Source organism: Salmo salar, chromosome 19, assembly GCF_965601325.2.
Source record: "Salmo salar chromosome 19, fSalSal1, whole genome shotgun sequence".
Lineage (NCBI taxonomy): Eukaryota > Metazoa > Chordata > Actinopteri > Salmoniformes > Salmonidae > Salmo > Salmo salar.
Window position 1 is genome coordinate 2163408 of NC_138309.1, and position 20215 is coordinate 2183622.

The window sequence follows — 20215 nt, forward strand, 5'->3', positions numbered from 1 at the left end:
AAAAAATACATTAACATTGATTGTACTTTTTGTGTTGAGCATCCAGAAACAGTTTCGCATCTATTTTGGCATTGTCTACATGTAAAACAATTATGGAAAGCTATTCACAGTTTTATAATTGTTAATATTCTTAATGACATTTGTTTGTTATGGGAGGATGTGCTGCTAGGTTTCCTTAACCATAATAAAGAAAAACTATTTTACCTCATAAATGTAATTGTGCTAATGGCAAAATTTCATATTCATAAATGTAAATTCACCAATAAGAAACCACTCTTGTTTTCTATAAGGAATTCGAGCAGTACATTAAGACCATTCTACATTCTTCTAATAAGAAAGCTGTTAAAACAATCAATATGTGTGTTTCTTTTAAGGTCTTTGTATAATCTGTAATTTGTTGTACCCTCTAGCATATGTTATCATTGTCTATTTATGTACTTATTGTATGTATACAGACTTGTATGCATTTAAAAATCCCTTCTTTTACTCGTCTGCCAGAATGCACCTGCAGACAGACACATACACAGAGAGATTTAAAAGATAATAGATACTTTTAAGGAAGTGGAAATGTCCCACGGCCATGGTTTACTTTTACGTTGTTTACCTCTCTGCATCACTATCATCCATTCTCAGTTCCTATATGGATGTCGGCCAAAGTGAAAGTATGCGCATGTCTGCACTGTTGGGGCGGCAGGGTAGCGTAGTGGTTAGAGCGTTGGACTAGTAACCGAAAGGTTGCAAGTTTGAATCCCTGAGCTGACAAGGTAGAAATCTGTCGTTCTGCCCCTGAACAGGCAGTTAACCCACTGTTCCTAGGCCGTCATTGAAAATAAGAATTTGTTCTTAACTGACTTGCCTAGTTAAATAAAATAAAGACTGAAAGCAAGCGAGAGAGATGGATGGGAGTGAGTGAGCAGCTGAGAACTATAGAGGACAGACTTGTTTGACTGGTTTTACGTAACTTAAGGTGTGACTGAGAGAACAAGGCCATTGTGGTGGAGAGGAGAGAGAATGGTGGCAGTTCACTGACGCAGGCTTGATACTCAGAATTACTTTGAAACCCACAGTTAAAGGACACAGAAAAGGTAAGATATAATTTAGATGCTACCTGGTGTATATTTCTAAAATGATGCACTGCATTGGAATGCACATAGTTGAGTAGATAGTACTTTGTGTACAGTACAATCCTATAAAAAAAGGTGCTATCTAGAACCTTGCAGGGTTCTTTGGCTGTCCCCATAGGATTTTTGATGGAAGACCTTGTTACAGAGTGTTGTGTAAATGCTTATTTTAGGCTGGATCATGTTGTATTGTATTGGTATATGTTTTAATTCTGTAATGTATTAATTGTTGCTGCCTTCTTTGCCAGGTCTCCTTTGAAAAAGAGACTCTGGGTCTCAATGGGCTTTTCCTGGTTAAATAAAGGTTAAATAAATAAAAATAGGAAAACCCTTCGAAGAACCCTTTTTTGTTCCCATGTAGAACCGTTTTGGGTTCCATGTACAACCCTCTGTGGAAAGGGTTCTTATATTTTTAAGGCTGCCCAGAGAGGACGTTGTTTTTATGGGCAGAGGCAACTCATTCCATTCTGAGGCTCCAGTATACAAGAAAGTACCTTTCCCAGCATTAATCCTGAACCTGTATAAGCACACATCAGCAACACCTTATCTGGTGCTGTGATTGTGTGCATCCCTAACACGAGGAAAGTAATCACTTAGATATCTGGGTGCAGGACCATAAATACTCCTGTAAACCAAACCTAGTCTAATCTGGGACACCCTAGGCTCAACAGGCAGCCAGTTTAGTTCCTGAAAGCAGTTCCTGCCTATGTGAGTACGTGGACTCACCTTCAATACTACCCAGATCAGCTTATTCTGGGCTATCTGCAGCTTCCCCTTCATAAGTTTAGATAAGCCCCCAACCAGGAAGTACTAGCATAGTCAAAATGGCATTGAATGAGGGCAGTAGCTAGCACTTTCATGGAGTCCTTATCAAGAAGCTTGGACTTTCTAGCCAAAAACTTAGTCCTGGCATTAACCTTCCTTAGCACTTTATTGGCCATGCTCACACCTCCCAAGCTTCCATCAAGGATACATCCCAAGTAGCTAACAGAGGTTTTAGTAGTCAGCACCTCACCCCCTAATTCCACACTGATTTTAGAGGACCTACTCAATTTAGGTCTGGATCCAAAAATAATTGCTTCAGTTTTCCCAAAGTGCAGAGATAGCTTATTATCTCCAAGCCATTTGCTAATGTTAGTAAGCTCTATGCTAAGTATGCTCTCCAACATAGTTTTACTTTTGTGAGACACCAGAAGTGGAGAGTCATCCGCATAAAGAAAAAGACAGCAAGAACAAGCATTTTTCATATTGTTAATATACAATAAAAACAGCAGAGGCCCAAGCACGCTCCCCTGCGGAACGCCACAACTCATTGGTTTTGCCTGAGACAGTGAACCATTAACCTCTACTACTTGCTCCCTTCCTGATCAATAGGACTTTACCCAGCCTAGAGTGATACTGCTTAACCTCAGTGCCTCCAGTTTGGAGATTAGGAGACAGTGGTTAACTGTATCAAAGGCCTTCTGTAGGTCAAGCAGTACCATTCCACACAGATTTCCATCATCAATCTCTTTCCTGATGAAGTCAGTCAAGTAAAGTAGACATGAATCAGTGGAGTATGTTTTTCTAATTCCTGACTGAAAATCATACATTAGACCCTGTTTGTTAACATATTCATACATTTGCTCATGTACAATTCTCTCCAGGATCTTTGATGTTACACAGAGGATAGATACAGGCTAATAATCAGACTTTATCTCCTTCTTATACAGAGGTATAACTTTAGCTTGTTTCATGTCCATGGGAAAGGTACCTTGTTCAAGAGAGAGATTAACCATATGCATAATACAAGGGCCAATTTGCTCAGCAGAATCTATAAGAAACCTTGCAGGAATATTATCCAGGCCTGTGGCTTTGGAGCATTTAAACTCTGGCAGCATACTGACTATTTTGGCTGTTGCTACCTTTGCAAAAGAAAAAGAGTTTGGCTGAACCCCTAACTCTACATAATACTTCTTGACTTGGTTGCTTCCATACAAACCAGAACTGGTGGGCAGCTTGCTAACCAGCTTGCTGGCAACAGAAGTAAAAAAAGAGTTGAATTCATTGGTAACCTCTGCTTTTTCATATACCATCTCCCCTTTGATGTTCAGTCCAATACTGTTTAGTTTGTTTTTGGTAGTACTACTACAGCCTAGTTCCTTAAATTATTTCCAAAGCTTTTTAGGGTCATTTTTGTTCTCAATTATTTTCTCAGCAAAGTAACCCCTCTTAGCTTCATCCATCCTGCTCTGTGCTTCATTTCTGTGACGTTTATATAGGACAAAATCATGCTGCTCTTGAGAGTTCTTAAAATGTTTAATGGCCTTATTCCTTGCCTGGATAGATTCTAGAATCTCATGATTAAACCAAGGGCTAGATCTCTGCTTTACCCTGACGCGTCTAATGGGAGCCATCACATTCACCACATTAAGGAATCTACATTTAAAGACTTCCCAGGCACTGTCTACCCCTACACTATCTAGCACAGGTGACGAGTCAATTTTACCCACTTCCTCCCTAAACTTTTCAACACAGTATTTTTTTAGTCTTCTGATTCTAACGGTTTTGTGACACTTAAATATATCTTTAAAAATCCTCCTTGTGCAAAATGTAATAAAATGATCACTGATTCCATATACACTGCTCAAAAAAATAAAGGGAACACTAAAATAACACATCCTAGATCTGAATGAATGAAATAATCTTATTAAATACTTTTTTCTTTACATAGTTGAATGTGCTGACAACAAAATCACACAAAAATAATCAATGGAGATCCAATTTATCAACCCATGGAGGTCTGGATTTGGAGTCACACTCAAAATTAGTGGAAAACCACACTACAGGCTGATCCAACTTTGGTGTAATGTCCTTAAAGCAGGTCAAAATGAGGCTCAGTAGTGTGTGTGGCCTCCACGTGCCTGTATGACCTCCCTACAACGCCTGGGCATGCTCCTGATGAGGTGGCGGATGGTCTCCTGAGGGATCTCCTCCCAGACCTGGACTAAAGCATCCGCCAACTCCTGGACAGTCTGTGGTGCAACGTGGCGTTGGTGGATGGAGCGAGACATGATGTCCCAGATGTGCTCAATTGGATTCAGGTCTGGGGAACGGGCAGGCCAGTCCATAGCATCAATGCCTTCCTCTTGCAGGAACTGCTGACACACTCCAGCCACATGAGGTCTAGCATTGTCTTGCATTAGGAGGAACCCAGGGCCAACCGCACCAGCATATGGTCTCACAAGGGGTCTGAGGATCTCATCTCGGTACCTAATGGCAGTCAGGCTACCTCTGGCGAGCACATGGAGGGCTGTGCGGCCCCCCAAAGAAATGCCACCCCACACCATGACTGACCCACCGCCAAACCGGTCATGCTGGAGGATGTTGCAGGCAGAAGAACGTTCTCCACGGCATCACCAGACTCTGTCACATGTGCTCAGTGTGAACCTGCTTTCATCTGTGAAGAGCACAGGGCGCCAGTGGCGAATTTGCCAATCTTGGTGTTCTCTGGCAAATGCCAAACGTCCTGCACGGTGTTGGGCTGTAAGCACAACCCCCACCTGTGGACATCGGGCCCTCATACCACCCTCATGGAGTCAGTTTCTGACCGTTTGAGCAGACACATGCACATTTGTGGCCTGCTGGAGGTCATTTTGCAGGGCTCTGGCAGTGCTCCGCCTGCTCCTCCTTGCACAAAGGCGGAGGTAGCGGTCCTGCTGCTGGGTTGTTTCCCTCCTACGGCCTCCTCCACGTCTCCTGATGTACTGGCCTGTCTCCTGGTAGCGCCTCCATGCTCTAGACACTACGCTGACAGACACAGCAAACCTTCTTGCCACAGCTCGCATTGATGTGCCATCCTGGATGAGCTGCACTACCTGAGCCACTTGTGTGGGTTGTAGACTCCGTCTCATGCTACCACTAGAGTGAAAGCACCGCCAGCATTCAAAAGTGACCAAAACATCAGCCAGGAAGCATAGGAACTGAGAAGTGGTCTGTGGTCACCACCTGCAGAACCACTCCTTTATTGGGGGTGTCTTGCTAATTGGCTATAATTTCCACCTGTTGTCTATTCCATTTGCACAACAGCATGTGAAATGTATTGTCAATCAGTGTTGCGTCCTAAGTGGACAGTTTGATTTCACAGAAGTGTGATTGACTTGGAGTTACATTGTGTTGTTTAAGTGTTCCCTTTATTTTTTTGAGCAGTGTGCTATTGCTCCACTCTGTGATATTTTGGATTTATCAGACACCAATATTAAGTCAATCATACTTTGCACTGTTTCACATTTCCTGGTGGGATCTTTTATCATTTGGGTCAGAGCAAGTGATCTACAAAAGTGCATAACTACATTCTGGGTTGGGCTATTCTTTTTGCAGACATCAGTATTGAAATCTCCTAACAAAATTATTTACTTCAACAGGGAATCATTACAGTTTGACAACACAATTTCAAGACCTTCATAGAATTCATTCTGCTTCGGTGGCCTATAACACACCCCCAACAAAATCGGCTTGGTTTTGGGAAGGCAGATATCCAGCCAGACAATCTCCAGATCGGCGCATAAATCCGATCTGACGTTAAAAGCGATGTCTGATTTTACAAACGCACATATCCCCCCCACGTTCCGATTCCGATCCTTCCTGACAACAGAGTAATTACCTATCTCAATCCAACTATGTCTCAGTAAAACATAAAACATAAGACACCCACCTCTGATTTGCAAACCAACAGGCGTATCTCATCGATCTTCCGTAGTAGGCTTCGGACGTTTAAGTGCACAAAATGTAAGCCCTTCTTCCCAAAGCCCTCATTGAATTCCCGATCCACTTGTAACTCGCCTCCCACTGCACTGCCATCTTCCCACTGCCCTGCCTCCGGTGGCCTCTCTGTCGCCATGGAGCACCCCTCCCCAGGTGCTACTCCATCGTCCTCAACACCGTGTCCCCATCACTCGCCTCTGGTGGCCTCCGTTCCGCTGTGGACCCCCCTCCTCTGGTGCACTCTCCACCCTCGGTAAGTCCTCTGACCCCACTCCACCTTCAATGCTCACACACCCCGCGGGTACAGCACACAGACAGCAACGGTAAGCTTCATTGACCCCATGTCCAAAGCTAGGATCGCTGCATTTTAAATGAATCCACTGCGCGCATTCCAAACATACCAAAGCTTTGCTGTTACTCTTTATCTACCATTCGCAAGAGGAGCATGGGTGCATAGGCCGTTTGATGGGGTTCGTGCTAAAGTGAGGCCCAGGGCATTGATGGATATCCCCCGATAAGAGAAGGCATAGAGTTATTATAAGATCTCCACCATTAATTTGCGATTTCAGACTGGATTTCGATGATCGTTTTGGTTTGTACCAAGGTGCTATGAAAGTTTGGTATATAACATTCTTTCCAAATCCGAAGTGCTGGATGCCATCAAAGTTTTTGCATGACTGAGAAGTTGCTGAGAATTTACTATTCTTTCATCTTTGGGAAAGCCGAAGAACCCTTTTGGAACCCTTTTTTCCCCCCCAAGAGTGTATGTATGTCTTCAAGGGTTAGCAAACAGACTAATGTCAGACAATGTCTTGACCTGTAAACGTGACGGAACTATTTATCTGTCTAAATCTGTTGTTCCAATACTGTCTAAAGTTGAGGAACACATTTGCTTTGTCATTTTAGCTATAGATAGTTTTATATGTGAGTTAATGTGTATTAGTCACACTAGGCAGACGTCAATATTGATATTTGTACCTCTGCTCTTTAAATCTTACATTCAATTGTTTTACAGTACATTTTTTACTAGATTATCACTGATCAAGATTGTTTGTGCTTTCATTTCAAGACCTCCTATTGTAACCCTATTGTGCACATTATGTTCGGGAGTGTCACGTCCTGGCCAGTATAAGGGTTAATTGTTATTGTAGTTTGGTCAGGACGTGGCAGAGGGTATTTGTTTTATGTGGTTCGGGGTGGTGTGTTTGTTGAAGGGCGTTTAATTTATTATTTCCGGGTTTTGGTTTATGTTCTATGTTTAGTCGAGTGAGTGTATTTCTATGTTAGGTTAATGGGGGGGTTGGGACTCTCAATTGGAGGCAGGTGCTTCCTCGTTGCCTCTGATTGAGAGTCCTATATATGGGTAATTGTTTGGTGTAGGTTTTGTGGGAGATTGTTTCTTGTCTAGCGTGTGTGAGCCTGAGAAGACTGTTAGTTGATCATGAGTTCGTTTTGTTATTTTGGTGTTCATTTTGAGTCAAATAAAAGTTCAAGATGAGCAACCACATACCTGCTGCATTTTGGTCCTCCTTTCCGAACGACAACCGTGACAGAATTTCCCACCACAAAAGGACTAAGCAGCAGAGGAAGGAGCAACAGGTGGATTGTAAGGAGCAGTGGGAAATTGAGTTGGACCAACGAGAAAGATGGACATGGGAACAGATTATGGCCGGAGAGGGCCCATGGAGAAAATGGGGTAAGGACCGGGAACGTCACCGAGGAACACGACTGGCGTTGAAGCACGAGAGGCACCCCCAAGATTTTTTTTTGGGGGGGCACACGAGTAGTTTGGCGAGGCCAAGGAAGAGCCATAAGCCAGCTACCCGTGATTACATGGAGGAGCGTATGGAGTGGAGGGCGCCGTGTTTTGCTGAAGTGCGCACAATCTCGCCCATACGCACGCACGCACAGTCCAGTGCGAGTTATTCCAGCCCCTCGCAGATGCCGTGCTAGAGTGGGCATCCAGCTTGGTAGGAGGATGCCTGCGCAGCGCGTCTGGTCGCCGGTACGCCTCCTAGGACCAGGCTACCCTACTCCCGCTCTACGCACGGCAACCATCAGGCCCCTGCACAGCCCAGTTCGCCCTGTACTAGCACCCCGCTCGTACAGGGCTACTAGTTCCATCCAGTCAGGACGGGTTGTGCAGGAGGTAAGATCAAGACCGCCTGTGCGCCTCCATAGCCCTGGGTTTCCAGTTCCTGTCTCTCGTGCGGACCCGGAAGTGCGTCAGCCCAGTCCGACTCGTCCTGTTCCTGCTCCCCGCACTAGCCTGGAGGTGCGTGTTCCCAGTCTGGCACGTCCAGTACCAGCACCACGCACCAGGCTTCAAGTGCGTCAGCCCAGTCCGACTCGTCCTGTTCCCGCTCCCCGCACTAGCCTGGAGGTGCGTGTTCCCAGGCTGATAACCCCAGTACCAGCACCACGCACCAGGTTTGCAGTGCGTCGGCTCAGTCAGGAGTCGCCAGAGCTGCCCGTCAGTCAGGGGTCGCCAGAGCTGCCCGTCAGTCAGGGGTCGCCAGAGCTGCCCGTCAGTCAGGGGTCGCCAGAGCAGCCCGCCAGTCAGGGGTCGCCAGAGCTGCCCGCCAGTCAGGGGTCGCCAGAGCTGCCCGCCAGTCAGGGGTCGCCAGAGCTGCCCGCCAGTCAGGGGTCGCCAGAGCTGCCCGCCAGTCAGGGGTCGCCAGAGCTGCCCGCCAGTCAGGGGTCGCCAGAGCTGCCCGCCAGTCAGGGGTCGCCAGAGCGGCCCGACTGCCCGGAGACGCCAGAGCGGCCCGACTGCCCGGAGACGCCAGAGCGGCCCGACTGCCCCGGAGACGCCAGAGCGGCCCATCGGCCAGAATCAGCCAGAGCGGCCCATCGGCCCAGAGTCTGCCGATGACCCAAAACCAAGGGAGTTTAGCAGCAACCCTGAACTGAGTAAGCCTGACAATTTAAAAGGAATTTTGATTAACTGTATAATTGATGAGTCTGCATACAGGGTGGAGAGGAGGAGGTCTGCCCATGATCCGGAGCAGGGGGAGTCTGCCTACGGTCCGAGGCTGATCGGGTCGGTCGGCACTCTGGAGGACAATAGGCCGGAGCCTGAACCACCACCTGCATAGGTGGGTTGGGGAGGGGGGGTGTAGCACAAGTGCCGTCGGTGACGGCAGCCACCCTCCCTTCCCTCCCTTTAGTTTAGGGGGATTTTTTGTTGTTGTTTGGGGTTTTCGTTATTCTTGAGGTGCTTCCGGGGTTTTGTGGGAGATTGTTTCTTGTCTAGCGTGTGTGAGCCTGAGAAGACTGTTAGTTGATCGTGAGTTCGTTTTGTTATTTTGGTGTTCATTTTGAGTCAAATAAAAGTTCAAGATGAGCAACCACATACCTGCTGCATTTTGGTCCTCCTTCCCCAACGACAACCGTGACAGGGAGGTGGTGGGTGCCTTTGACGCTATATGTCAATCCTTATTTACCAAGGAGATGAAATATGTCACAGTTCCATATGCATTTACTGAAGGGAGTTACCCATGGTGTTGAATCAAGGGTTGCTATTAGCAACAGTCATGACCTAAGTCTTCGGAAAAGCATTTTTTGCATGAATCATATTCATGATAGTGGCAGGACTTTGCTGGAAGTAGCTTCATTTGTGTTTTATCCGCTGCATTCCAACCATATAGTCAAATTACATAGTTGCTTTACAAAAACTATCCCTTGATGGTAGAAAGGTGCATGATACAGTATGAGTGCCCTGGTTAAAAAAAAATCTCTCTCTCCTTTTCCTCCAGACTTCCTCCGATAGACCCTGTTCTTCCCCAAAATACTAAAGCAGTAATGATGGACCCCTACGGAATTCCGAGCCCCCCCATCCCACATGCTCCCAACCCCCCGCCTTTCAACCCTCCACCTTACCCAGGAATCAGAGGTATGTAGATGGGAACCATCCTTTTTGTTTGAGAGCCAATGTTTGTGCATGCTCTGGCAATTTAAATGTTTGCCATGTCAATGAAATACTTTGAACCGAATTGGCTAAAAGGAGGAGAGTGGGGAAGAGAGAGGAAGAGAGAGAGAGAGAGGGGGAGAAATTAGGCACTGGCAGAGGTATTTAAAGTAAAAGATTCTCAGGAATACAGAGATTACATTGTGTGTGTTGGGGAAGGTGTGTGGGGAGTTAGAGTGGGCAGGAATTCTGAATGCAGGAAATTCCAACTAGGCAATGAATGGAAATGGATACGAGGCATATTCTCTTCTGTCCTCAACAGCGAATGGTGTAAACGGTGGCCAACCTCAGCCTGATATTTCTTTTCTACGAGCTGAGAGAGAAGTGGTATGTAATAATATTGTCATGCACTTTACAATTTCAATATTATATGTTTCAATCACCATTTTACAGTAGGGTTAACATGTGTCTCAATTTTAGGGGATCCTTAATCAATGTTTCGCTGACATTGAGGTCTTCATGGCAAAGCTACAACAGACTGCAGTGGCTGCCACAGTTTTAAGCCAGACGAAGAAGAAAAATAAGAAAAGTCCCAAGCAAACAGCAGAGGGTAAGAGAGATAAGGAATTTGTTTTTGTTTTGTCCTAAGCTACTCACAAACCCTATAGGGCTCAAGATTCACATGAGCAACAATATGTTTGCTAGCCAAGTGACCTCCTGAACTGGTTCAACTCAGGATGCTATTCAAAGTTAAAATCCACTGATCATTTATTTTTTCCCCTGCCTTTTCTCTTGAATATAGAGGACTTGCTTACTGCAAAAGCTTGCCCTCCACCTGTAGTAGAATTCATGGATATCTTCCAAAAATTCAAATACTGCTTCAGTCTTCTGGTGAGTAAACGAAACATTGCCAGTACTATGTCAACAAAACACTTTAGATAGTGTACTCATCATATTCCTTTCCAGGCTCGTCTCAAGTCTTCCATCTCCAACCCATCTTCAGAAGAGCTGCTCCACCATGTGTTCAAACCTCTGGATATGGTGAGTCAACAATGATAAACTTTATACCCATTGCTTGTTCTCTGGCTAGGAAAGGCCTACAGAGGGAGAGAGCTATGGGGACAACACCTGTTGCTATTGTTGTCAACACAGGATTATACCTTTATAACTAGGAGGGAACCAAAAGTAGTATCTTAAAAGTAACTTTTTTTCTTTTCATTAGTATCCTTATGTCATCTCAATTATGAAATTAGATAGGTGAGTGATTCTTATATTTAACAGCTAAATTCGTGAGTATGTTTAGAAATGTCATGTTGATTTTTGACTCCTTGTTACATACTTACTAGGCTATTGTACGTAGGCTATGTGTATGCTCTGTCTAGTATGTCTGTCCACATATAGTTTGTGTATTGATATACATGTACAGTAACTTCAGAAAGTATTCATACCCCTTGACTTATTCCACATTGTTGTGTTACAGCCTGAATTCAAAATTGATTAAATAGATTTTTTTCTCTCGCCTATCTACACACAATAACCCATCATGACAAAGTGGAAACATGCTTTAAGAAATTTCTGCAAATGTATTGAAAATGAAATGCATCTCATTTGCACAAGTATTGACACCCATGAGTCAATACTTTGTAGAAACACTTTTGGGAACAATTACAGATGTGAGTCTCTAAGAGCTTTCCATAGATTTTCCATAAATTTTCAAGTAGATTGAAGTGAAAACTGTAACTCGGGTACATTCACTGTCTTCTTGGTAAATAACTCCAGTGTAGATTTGGCCTTGGGTTTTAGGTTATTGTCCTAAAACTGAAAGGTGAATTCATCTCTGTTGGAACCAGGTTTTCCGCTAGGATTTTGCCTGTGCTTAGCTCCATTCCGTTTATTTTTTATCCAGATAAACTCCCCAATCCTTAACAATTACAAGTATACCCATAAAAAAAGTATTTACATTGTTTTTTTCTACCCCTTTTTTTCTCTCCCGAATTTCGTGGTATCCAATTGGTAGTTAGTCTTGTCTCATCGCTGCAACTCTCGTATGGACTCGGGAGAGGCAAAGGTCGAGAGCCATGTGTCCTCCGAAACACAACCCAACCAAGCCGCACTGACACAATGCCCGCTTAACCAGAAGCGAGCCACACCAATGTGTCAGAGGAAACACCGTACACCTGGCGACCGTGTCAGCATGCATGCGCCCGGCCCGCCACAGGAGTCACTAGAGCGCGATGGGACAAGGACCTCCCTGCTGGCCAAACGCTCCCCTAACCCGGACAACGCTGGGCCAATTTTGTGCCGCCCCAAGGGTCTCCCGGTCGTGGCCAGCTGTGACAGAGCCTGGACTCGAACCAGGATCTCTAGTGGCACAGCTACCAACTGTGATGCAGACCACTGCGCCACTCGGGAGGCCCAAATATACCCATAACATGATGCAGCCACCACTGTGCTTGAAAATATGGAGCGTGGTACTCTGTAATGTTTTATATTCGATTTGCCCCAAACATAATACTTTGTATTCAAGACAAAAATCTTGTTAATTTACTCCCAAACTTATTTAGGCTTGCCACAAAGGAATGAGTACTTATTGGCTCAAGACATTTCAGCTTAGAATTTTTTATTAATTTGTACAATTTTCATAAAACAGAATTCCACTTTGACAATATGGTGTATTGTGTGTAGGCCAGTGACAGACAATTTAAACATAATCCATTTTAAATTTAGGCTTTAACACAAAATGTGGAAAAAGTCAATGGGAGTGAATACTTTCTGAAGTCACTGTATGCCTGCCTACAGGCAAGTATGCATTTTGTAGAAAAATTCTAATGGTTTTCAACACGGGGGAAAACGTTACCGGAAAAATATTTTGAGGGCTGTTCAATATTTGCACAAGGCAGTGCACCCAGTGTGATATCACAGATTGAAACTTTGGTCACATTTTGTTAGCATACACATAAACAGACTCATAAGAAGAAGACATGTTGACCCAAATATGATACAAGACTGCTAAGTATGAGAGTTTAGACTAATGAAAGATGGTAAAGATACTTATAGGAAATAACCTTGTTAAGGTGTGCCAGTTTACACAGACTTGGTTGGCACACTGTAAGAACTGCCTGCCTATAAAACTATGGATCACTCCATGATGGAATAGAGGGAGGAGTTGGAAAAATGGGCAACCTGGCACACCTGCATGGAAACAGGGAGAAACCGAGAGAGAGGTGTGATGGCTTGCTTATCTGTAGCATTGTGTCGTCTGCTGAGAGGGCTGGGAGGGTAAAACCTCACATGACCCTCTTGACCCTGGCTATCATGGTCAGCTCACTCAGAACATTTGGTTCTCTCTATGCTGATACTCAATTTATTAGGTACACCACCCATTCACAAAAATGGTTCGCTCATACAATGAGTCACGTGCCCATGGCTTTCTATATAAAGCAGGCAGAAAGGCATTGAGGCATTCAGTTAGTGTTCGATTGAACGTTAGAATGGGAAAAACTAGTGAATTAAGCGATTTTGAGCGTGGTATGATCTTTGGTGCCAGGCGCGTCAGTTCCAGTATTTCAGAAACGGCCAGCCTCTTGGGCTTTTCACGCACGACAGTGTCTAGGGTTTACAGAGAATGGTGCGAGAAAAAAACAGAACAGAGTCAGCGGCAGTTCTGTCGGCGAAAACAGCTCGTTGATGAGAGGTCAAAGGAGAATGGAAAAAATCGTGCAAGATAACAGGCGGGCCACAAACAGTGTTGTGCAGAGTGGCATTTCGGAACGCACAACTTGTCGGTCCTTGTCACGGATGGGCTATTGTAGCAGACGACCACACTGGGCTCCATGCCGATCAGCTAAAAACAAGAAGAAGTGGCTCTAGTGGGCACGCCATCACTGGACAATTGATGAGTGGAAAAACACTGTCTGGTCTGACGAATCCCGGTTCCTGTTGCATCATGCTGGCGTAGGCAGTATGAGTCCATGGCCCCATCCTACCTGGTGTCAACGGTACAGGCTGGTGGCTTTGGTGTAATGGTGTGGGGTAGTGGGCTGATGGTAGTGTGGTAATGTTTCTTGGCACACCACACGTTAGATCCCTTGATACCAATTAAGCAACATTTTCATGCCCTGAAGAATTCAGGCTGTTCTGGAGGCAAAGGGGATCTGACCCAGTACTAGGTGTACATAATAAACTGGCCACAGAGTGTATAATGACATGTAATAACAGTCATAGTGGGTTATACCAGTCAGTGATGAACAATATATTATAGGTTCAGTTTTTCGGACACAGATTAAGCCTACTCCTGGATTGAGAAGTGCTTTCAATGGAGAATCTCCATTGAGAATTATTATTAGTCCAGGACTAGGCTTAATCTGTGTCTGTGAAAACCGGACCATAGAGTTCATTAGGCCTAGCTTGCCCCTCATAATTAATCTACTGTTGCAAATTCTCCAGTCAACCCATTTCTTCCCAATGATCCTGATCTAAACTGTGATCTCTTTCCTGTGTGGCCCCAGCTGGTGAGGACTATTGGGGGCCCAGCTTTAGGAGCCTCAGTGATCAGCCCTGCCCTGACCAACTCAGCCATATCCTTGCTTCAAGACAACCTGACCGAAGAGGAGAGGCAGCTATGGACGGCCCTTGGGCCCCACTGGACACTACCACAGTAGGTACTAAGTGCTTTGTGCCTCCTGGACCCCTATGAACCCTTATGATGAATGAACTTTTGGCTATTTTTAATTTATCCCTTATTTTACCAGGTAAGTAAAATAACATTCTCATTTACAGCAACGACCTGGGAAATAGTTACAGATGAATGAGCCAATTGTAAGCTGGGGATGATTAGGTGACCATGATGGTATGAGAGCCAGTTTGGGAATTTAGCCAGGCCCCCGGGGTTAACACCCCTACTCTTACGAAAAGTGCCATGGGATCTTTTAATGACCACAGAGAGTCAGGACACCCGTTTCACGTCCCATCCGAAAGACGGCACCCTACACAGGGTAATGGGATATTTTTTAGACCAGAGGAAAAGTTGCCTCCTACTGGCCCTCCAACACCACTTCCAGCAGCATCTGGTCTCCCATCCAGGGACCAACCATGTTTAGCTTTAGAAGCAAGCCAGCAGTGGGATGCAGGGTGGTATGCTGCTGGCCAAATATTGAGTGTCGCAGTCTATAGTCTCACGTGATAGACCTGACACTGCGGCAGACTGTGACATTTGCAAAACGTGACATGATGAGACAGCATGACATGACGATGTCAATATTTAGTCAGCCAGTAACATGTGCCACTGAAATAGTACAGTACTGTGGAGAGAGATGACATTATTTATTTTGGCTCATCTCAGTCAAGTTCTACACTGGTTATATTCCTACTCTCTCTCCTCTAAGTTCCCAGCTCAGAGGGCCCGTGGCCCCGTACACACCTGTGTTCCTGGACGGGTGGAAGCCAGAGGCCTCCAGGGCAGATGGGCAGGTTTGGGAGGATCCGGTCGAGTCACAACACAAACATGAAGCCTTGCGGGAAAAACAAAAGGTATGGAATATGAGATGTACATTGAGTTTACAAAGTGAGTAACATATGAATTTGCTCTGTACTGTCCTGACATCATCCTCTCCCTCTCTCCCCCCATGCCCCCCCCCCCCTCTTTGCTAATTCAGCTGCAGCCTACTCAGCCAGTTGGACCTCCAGTCACCCCTATGAGCGATGAACTGTACGTTTTTAAGTCACCTTTGGATTTAAAAAAAAAACTATTTTCGTATTGTTTACTTTTATTTTGTAGTAATATCAATCATTCACTTTTTCCCTCTCAGGTATGGCAGTGTCCTACCCCCTGAGGGAGAGAGGATGTACAGCTGCAGCTATGACTTTGTGGCCCGCAACAACAGTGAGCTGTCAGTACAACAGGGAGATACACTGGAGGTAAACATCTGAAAAGTCATTACGTTACATTAATCAGAACTATGCAGGAACATTCTTGAAAAACACACGCCTGGTAGCTAGTCTATGTGCCATGTTTCCAGGGCTCTCTTTCAATGGTAAGACACACGGCTGATAAAGACCAAATCTGGTGCACAATCCAGTGATGTTGGTGATACTGTACAAAATCCATCTTTAGAATCAATCAATCATATTTATTTATAAAGCCCTTTTTACATCAGCCGATGTCAAAGTGCTATACAGAAACCCAGCCTGAAACCCCAAACAGTAAGCAATGCAGATATAGAAGCACGGTGGCTAGGAAAAACTCCCTAGAAAGGCCAGAACCTAGGAAGAAACCTAGAGAGGAAACGGGCTCTGAGGGGTGCCCAGTCCTCTTCTGGCTGTGCCGGGTGGAGATTATAACAGAACATGGCCAAGATGTTCAAATGTTCATAGATGACCAGCAGGGTCAAATAATAATAATCACAGTGGTTGTAGAGTGCCACAGGTCAGCACCTCAGGAGTAGATGTCAGTTGGCTTTTCATAGCCGATCATTCAGAGTTAGCGACAGCAGGTGTGGTAGAGAGAGAGTCCAAAACAAGAAATGTCTCCTCAATCAAGCATTATTGCTTAATCAGGGTGTAATGCCAGAATTTAAAAAACCTAGTAAACAAATATTGGTGCACAGGTACTGAACACTTTGTCCTTGCCAGATTCTGGACATACTGTACATACTGGCTCTTACCTTGGCAACAACTTTCACTGCTAGAAATAGAAAATTGTGAGTTGCCAACACCACACGATTAAATCGATCACTTGTTTCATTCTTCCTTAATTGTTCTCTGTATAAACATTGGCTCCTCTCGTTTTCTGTGTCAGGTGGTGGAGTCGTCCAAACGCTGGTGGAAGTGTCGTAATCGCTTCAACGAGGTCGGCTTTGTCCCCTTCAACATCCTGGAGCCAGTGTCTCACATAGAAAGCCCTGTCACCATGAGACCACCAAAGGTAACACACCAATGTAACACACGCATGCACACACACGCCAATCCATGCCCATTCCTTTACTCACGCCCACATACTGGTAGTCCTTTCATTGAGTTAATATCAATGTTGTTCACGCCTCTTTCCTTTTCCCTCTGCTCCGGGCCAGCCTCCAGTCTCGCCTGCCCTGACCATGACTCACAGTCCTCCGAGCCCTCCAGCCTTGAACCCTAGCTCCTTGACCCCAAGCCCCTCAGCCCACCACCACCACCCTCCTCCACCATCATACAACCAATACATTCCAGCCGGAGATGACACAGACAAAGGTATCACACTATACTGAGAGGCTTTATATTTGTGCACTGTGTCAGAGGAGCGACTCAGGCGCTGCACTATACAGAGACGCTTTGTCTTTTCTCTGTCGTGTGAATGTGTATGTGTGTACATGCAAGTGTGTGTGAGGGAGGCTCCAGAGAGTGGAAAGTGGTTGTCTGTTCCCTCTGTGTGTGAAAGACATAAAAACAGGAGAGAACGACAGACAGTGCTTTCAGCTGTTATGTCTGCTCCGTTTTAACAAGATAAACCAGATAGACACCATACTGTAGACAACATATAGTAAAACCTCTCCCTCTCTTCAGTCATGATGGTGAATGACGAGCTCCTCCAGAGACTGACCAACGGGAAGGCCAGCCTAAACAGGCCCCTGGTCATCCCTCGTTCCTCGGACACCTCGGTCCCCCTGGACTACCGCTCACCCCCCGAGCAGGTGGAGGAGTGGCTCAGGGGGAAGGGCTTCAGTGAGATGTGAGTTTGACGTGACCCCCACAAACCCTAAACTCCATACTCATCCTATTCCAATCAGGGACCTATTCTGGTCAAATCAAATCAAACTTTGTTACATGCACCGAACACAAGTATAGACTTTACCGTGAAATGCTTACTTACAAGCCCTTAACCAACAGTGCAGTTCAAGAAGAGTTGAGAAAATATTTACCTAATAAACTAAAGTAAAAGGTAACAATAAAGAGGCTATATACAGGGGTACCGGTACCGAGTCAGTGTGCGGGGTACAGGTTAGTTGAGGTAATTTGGGGTCTCCCTGTGTATCACTGACTTTGTGGACTTATAGTAACTCCAGGATTTCGTTACATGTATTGTTTACTAATCAGTTCATAGGCATTTGTCGCAATATACCAATATTCATTTACTTTCTACCGAATCAATTGTTGAACCTGGAATAGTCCTCAAGACCTGGATTGAGTACTCAATGGATCTTTCTAGTTCTTACACAGAGATGACTCAGTTGTTCACAGATGATTGAATAGGATAAATAAATGAAGAGTAAAGACTGAGGCAAGTGACTGACCACCTGTGTGCATCTCCCCCTCAGGACGGTGACGTTACTGGGAAAGCTGACAGGAGCCCTGCTCTTCTCTCTGAACAAGGAGGACCTACGAGAAGTTCTACCAGACGAGGGTGCCAGAGTGTACAGCCAGCTCACTGTGCAGAAAGCACTGTTGGAGGTACTGATCAGCCTATAATGCACATTATACATTACACGACCAAAAGTATGTGGACACCTGCTCGTCAAACATCTCATTCTAAACTCATGGGCGTGAAATATGGAGTTGGTCCCCCCCTTTGCTGCTACAACAGCCTCCACTCTTCTTGGATGGCTTTCCACTAGATGTTGGAACATTGCTGTGGGGACTTGCTTCCATTCAGCCACAAGAGCATTAGTGAGGTCGGGCACTGATGTTGGGCAATTATGCCTGGCTCGCAGTCAGCGTTCCAATTCATCCCAAAGGTGTTCAATGGGGTTGAGGTCAGGGCTCTTTTGCAAGCCAGTCAAGTTCTTCCACACCAATCTCGACAAACCATTTCTGTATAGACCTCGCTTTGTGCACGGGGGCATTCAATCAATCAAATCAATAAAGCCTTTTTTACATCAGCCGATGTCACAAAGTGCTATACAGAAACCCAGCCTAAAACCCCAAACAGCAAGCAATGCAGATGTAGATGCACGGTGGCTAGGAAAACTCCCTAGAAAGGCAGGAACCTAGGAAGAAACTTAGAAAGGAACCAGGCTTTGAGGGGTGGCAGTGCTCTTCTGGCTGTGTTGGGTTGAGATTATAACAGTACATGGCCAAGATGTTGAAACGTTCATAGATGACCAGCAGGGTCAAATAATAGAGGGTGCTGCAGGTCAGCACTTCAGGTGTAAATGTCAGTTGGCTTTTCATAACCGAGCATTCAGAGTTAGAGATAGCAGGTCTGGGACAAGGTAGCACGTCCGGTGAACAGGTCAGGGTTCCATAGCCGCAGGCAGAACAGTTAACTGGAGCAGCAGCACGGCCAAGTGGACTGGGGTCAGCAAGGAGTCATCAGGCCAGGTAGTCCTGAGGCATGGTCCCAGGACTCAGGTCCTCCGGGAGGGGAGGGAGAGAATTAGAGGGAGCATACTTAAATTCACACAGGACACCAGATAAGAGAGGAGAAATACTCCAGATATAACAGACTGACCCTAGCCCCCCTGACACAAACTATTGCAGCATCAATACTGGAGGCTGAGGCAGGAATGGTCAGGAGACACTGTGGTCCCCAGTCCGATAATATCCCCAGACAGGGCCAACCAAGCAGGATATAACCCTAAGCACCTTGCCAAAGCACAGCCCCCCACACCACTAGAGGGATATCTTCAAACCACCAATAGCCCACGAAGATCTCCCCCACGGCACGAACCCGAGGGGGGTGCCAAACCCAGACAGGAAGATCACATCAGTGACTCAACCCACTCAATTGGATCTATATAGCAATCTGATGACTGCCATATAGATCCTATATGATTACTAATTATATGATGATTGCAGTGTGCCTCAGCATCATCATACGTATAAAACTAATGCATTTTCCAAATTTTACTCCAGCTGCACACAGTTCTGAGTTTTAAATCCATCATGTCCCTGTTGTGTCATCTTTCCATGTTTTCACCTACCATAACTTGGACCTGATTGAAATGCTGTTCTCCCAGGACGCCAAGAAGGCCACAGAGCTGGAGACAGTGATGGAAAAGCAGAAGATGAGGCTGGATTTGAAACTGGAGAGTAGCACACTGTAAGACATCACGTACCACTCTCCTAAAAATGAAAAGACTCATGCTGAAAGGGAACAATCCCTGCACATACACACAATCACAAAGACAGTCTTGATTCTAACAAAAGTTAGATTCACTGTTGGATGTAATATTATGCCGATATGAATTTTATGTAATTGGTGGCTCTTCAAGTCAGACTGTGGAGTCTTGAATCAAGGCTTTGCCTTTTTCTGTAAATGGTTGCTTTAAAGTTAAACTTTTTAAGGGCAATTGTCCTCTGTTAAGCCAATAATCTGAGGTATTCTTGAATATTCTCCTTTCTATGTTGACTTGATTGAATCAATTGTTTCCATTTCTCCCTGCTATTTGCAGACCAACTTAAATTAATGTATACTTGTCTTGTTTATGTCCATTATTTATACACTCACATATTAGACAAAGCATTTTCT

General features: G+C 45.2%; 1 protein-coding gene across 1 annotated transcript; it reads left to right on the forward strand.

The window, feature by feature from the left end:
* The first annotated feature begins 708 nt into the window (after positions 1-708).
* On the forward strand, positions 709-20163 carry LOC106578277 (epidermal growth factor receptor kinase substrate 8-like protein 1). The gene is made up of 15 exons (XM_014156949.3): positions 709-1085; positions 9623-9759; positions 10097-10161; positions 10255-10384; positions 10577-10665; positions 10741-10815; positions 14283-14431; positions 15159-15303; positions 15429-15481; positions 15582-15690; positions 16571-16696; positions 16842-16998; positions 17311-17476; positions 18063-18195; positions 19704-20163. Exons 2-15 carry the CDS (start codon positions 9669-9671, stop codon positions 19788-19790), a joined length of 1575 nt encoding a protein of 524 aa, XP_014012424.1. The 5' UTR covers positions 709-1085; positions 9623-9668; the 3' UTR covers positions 19791-20163.
* The last annotated feature ends 52 nt before the right edge of the window (positions 20164-20215 follow it).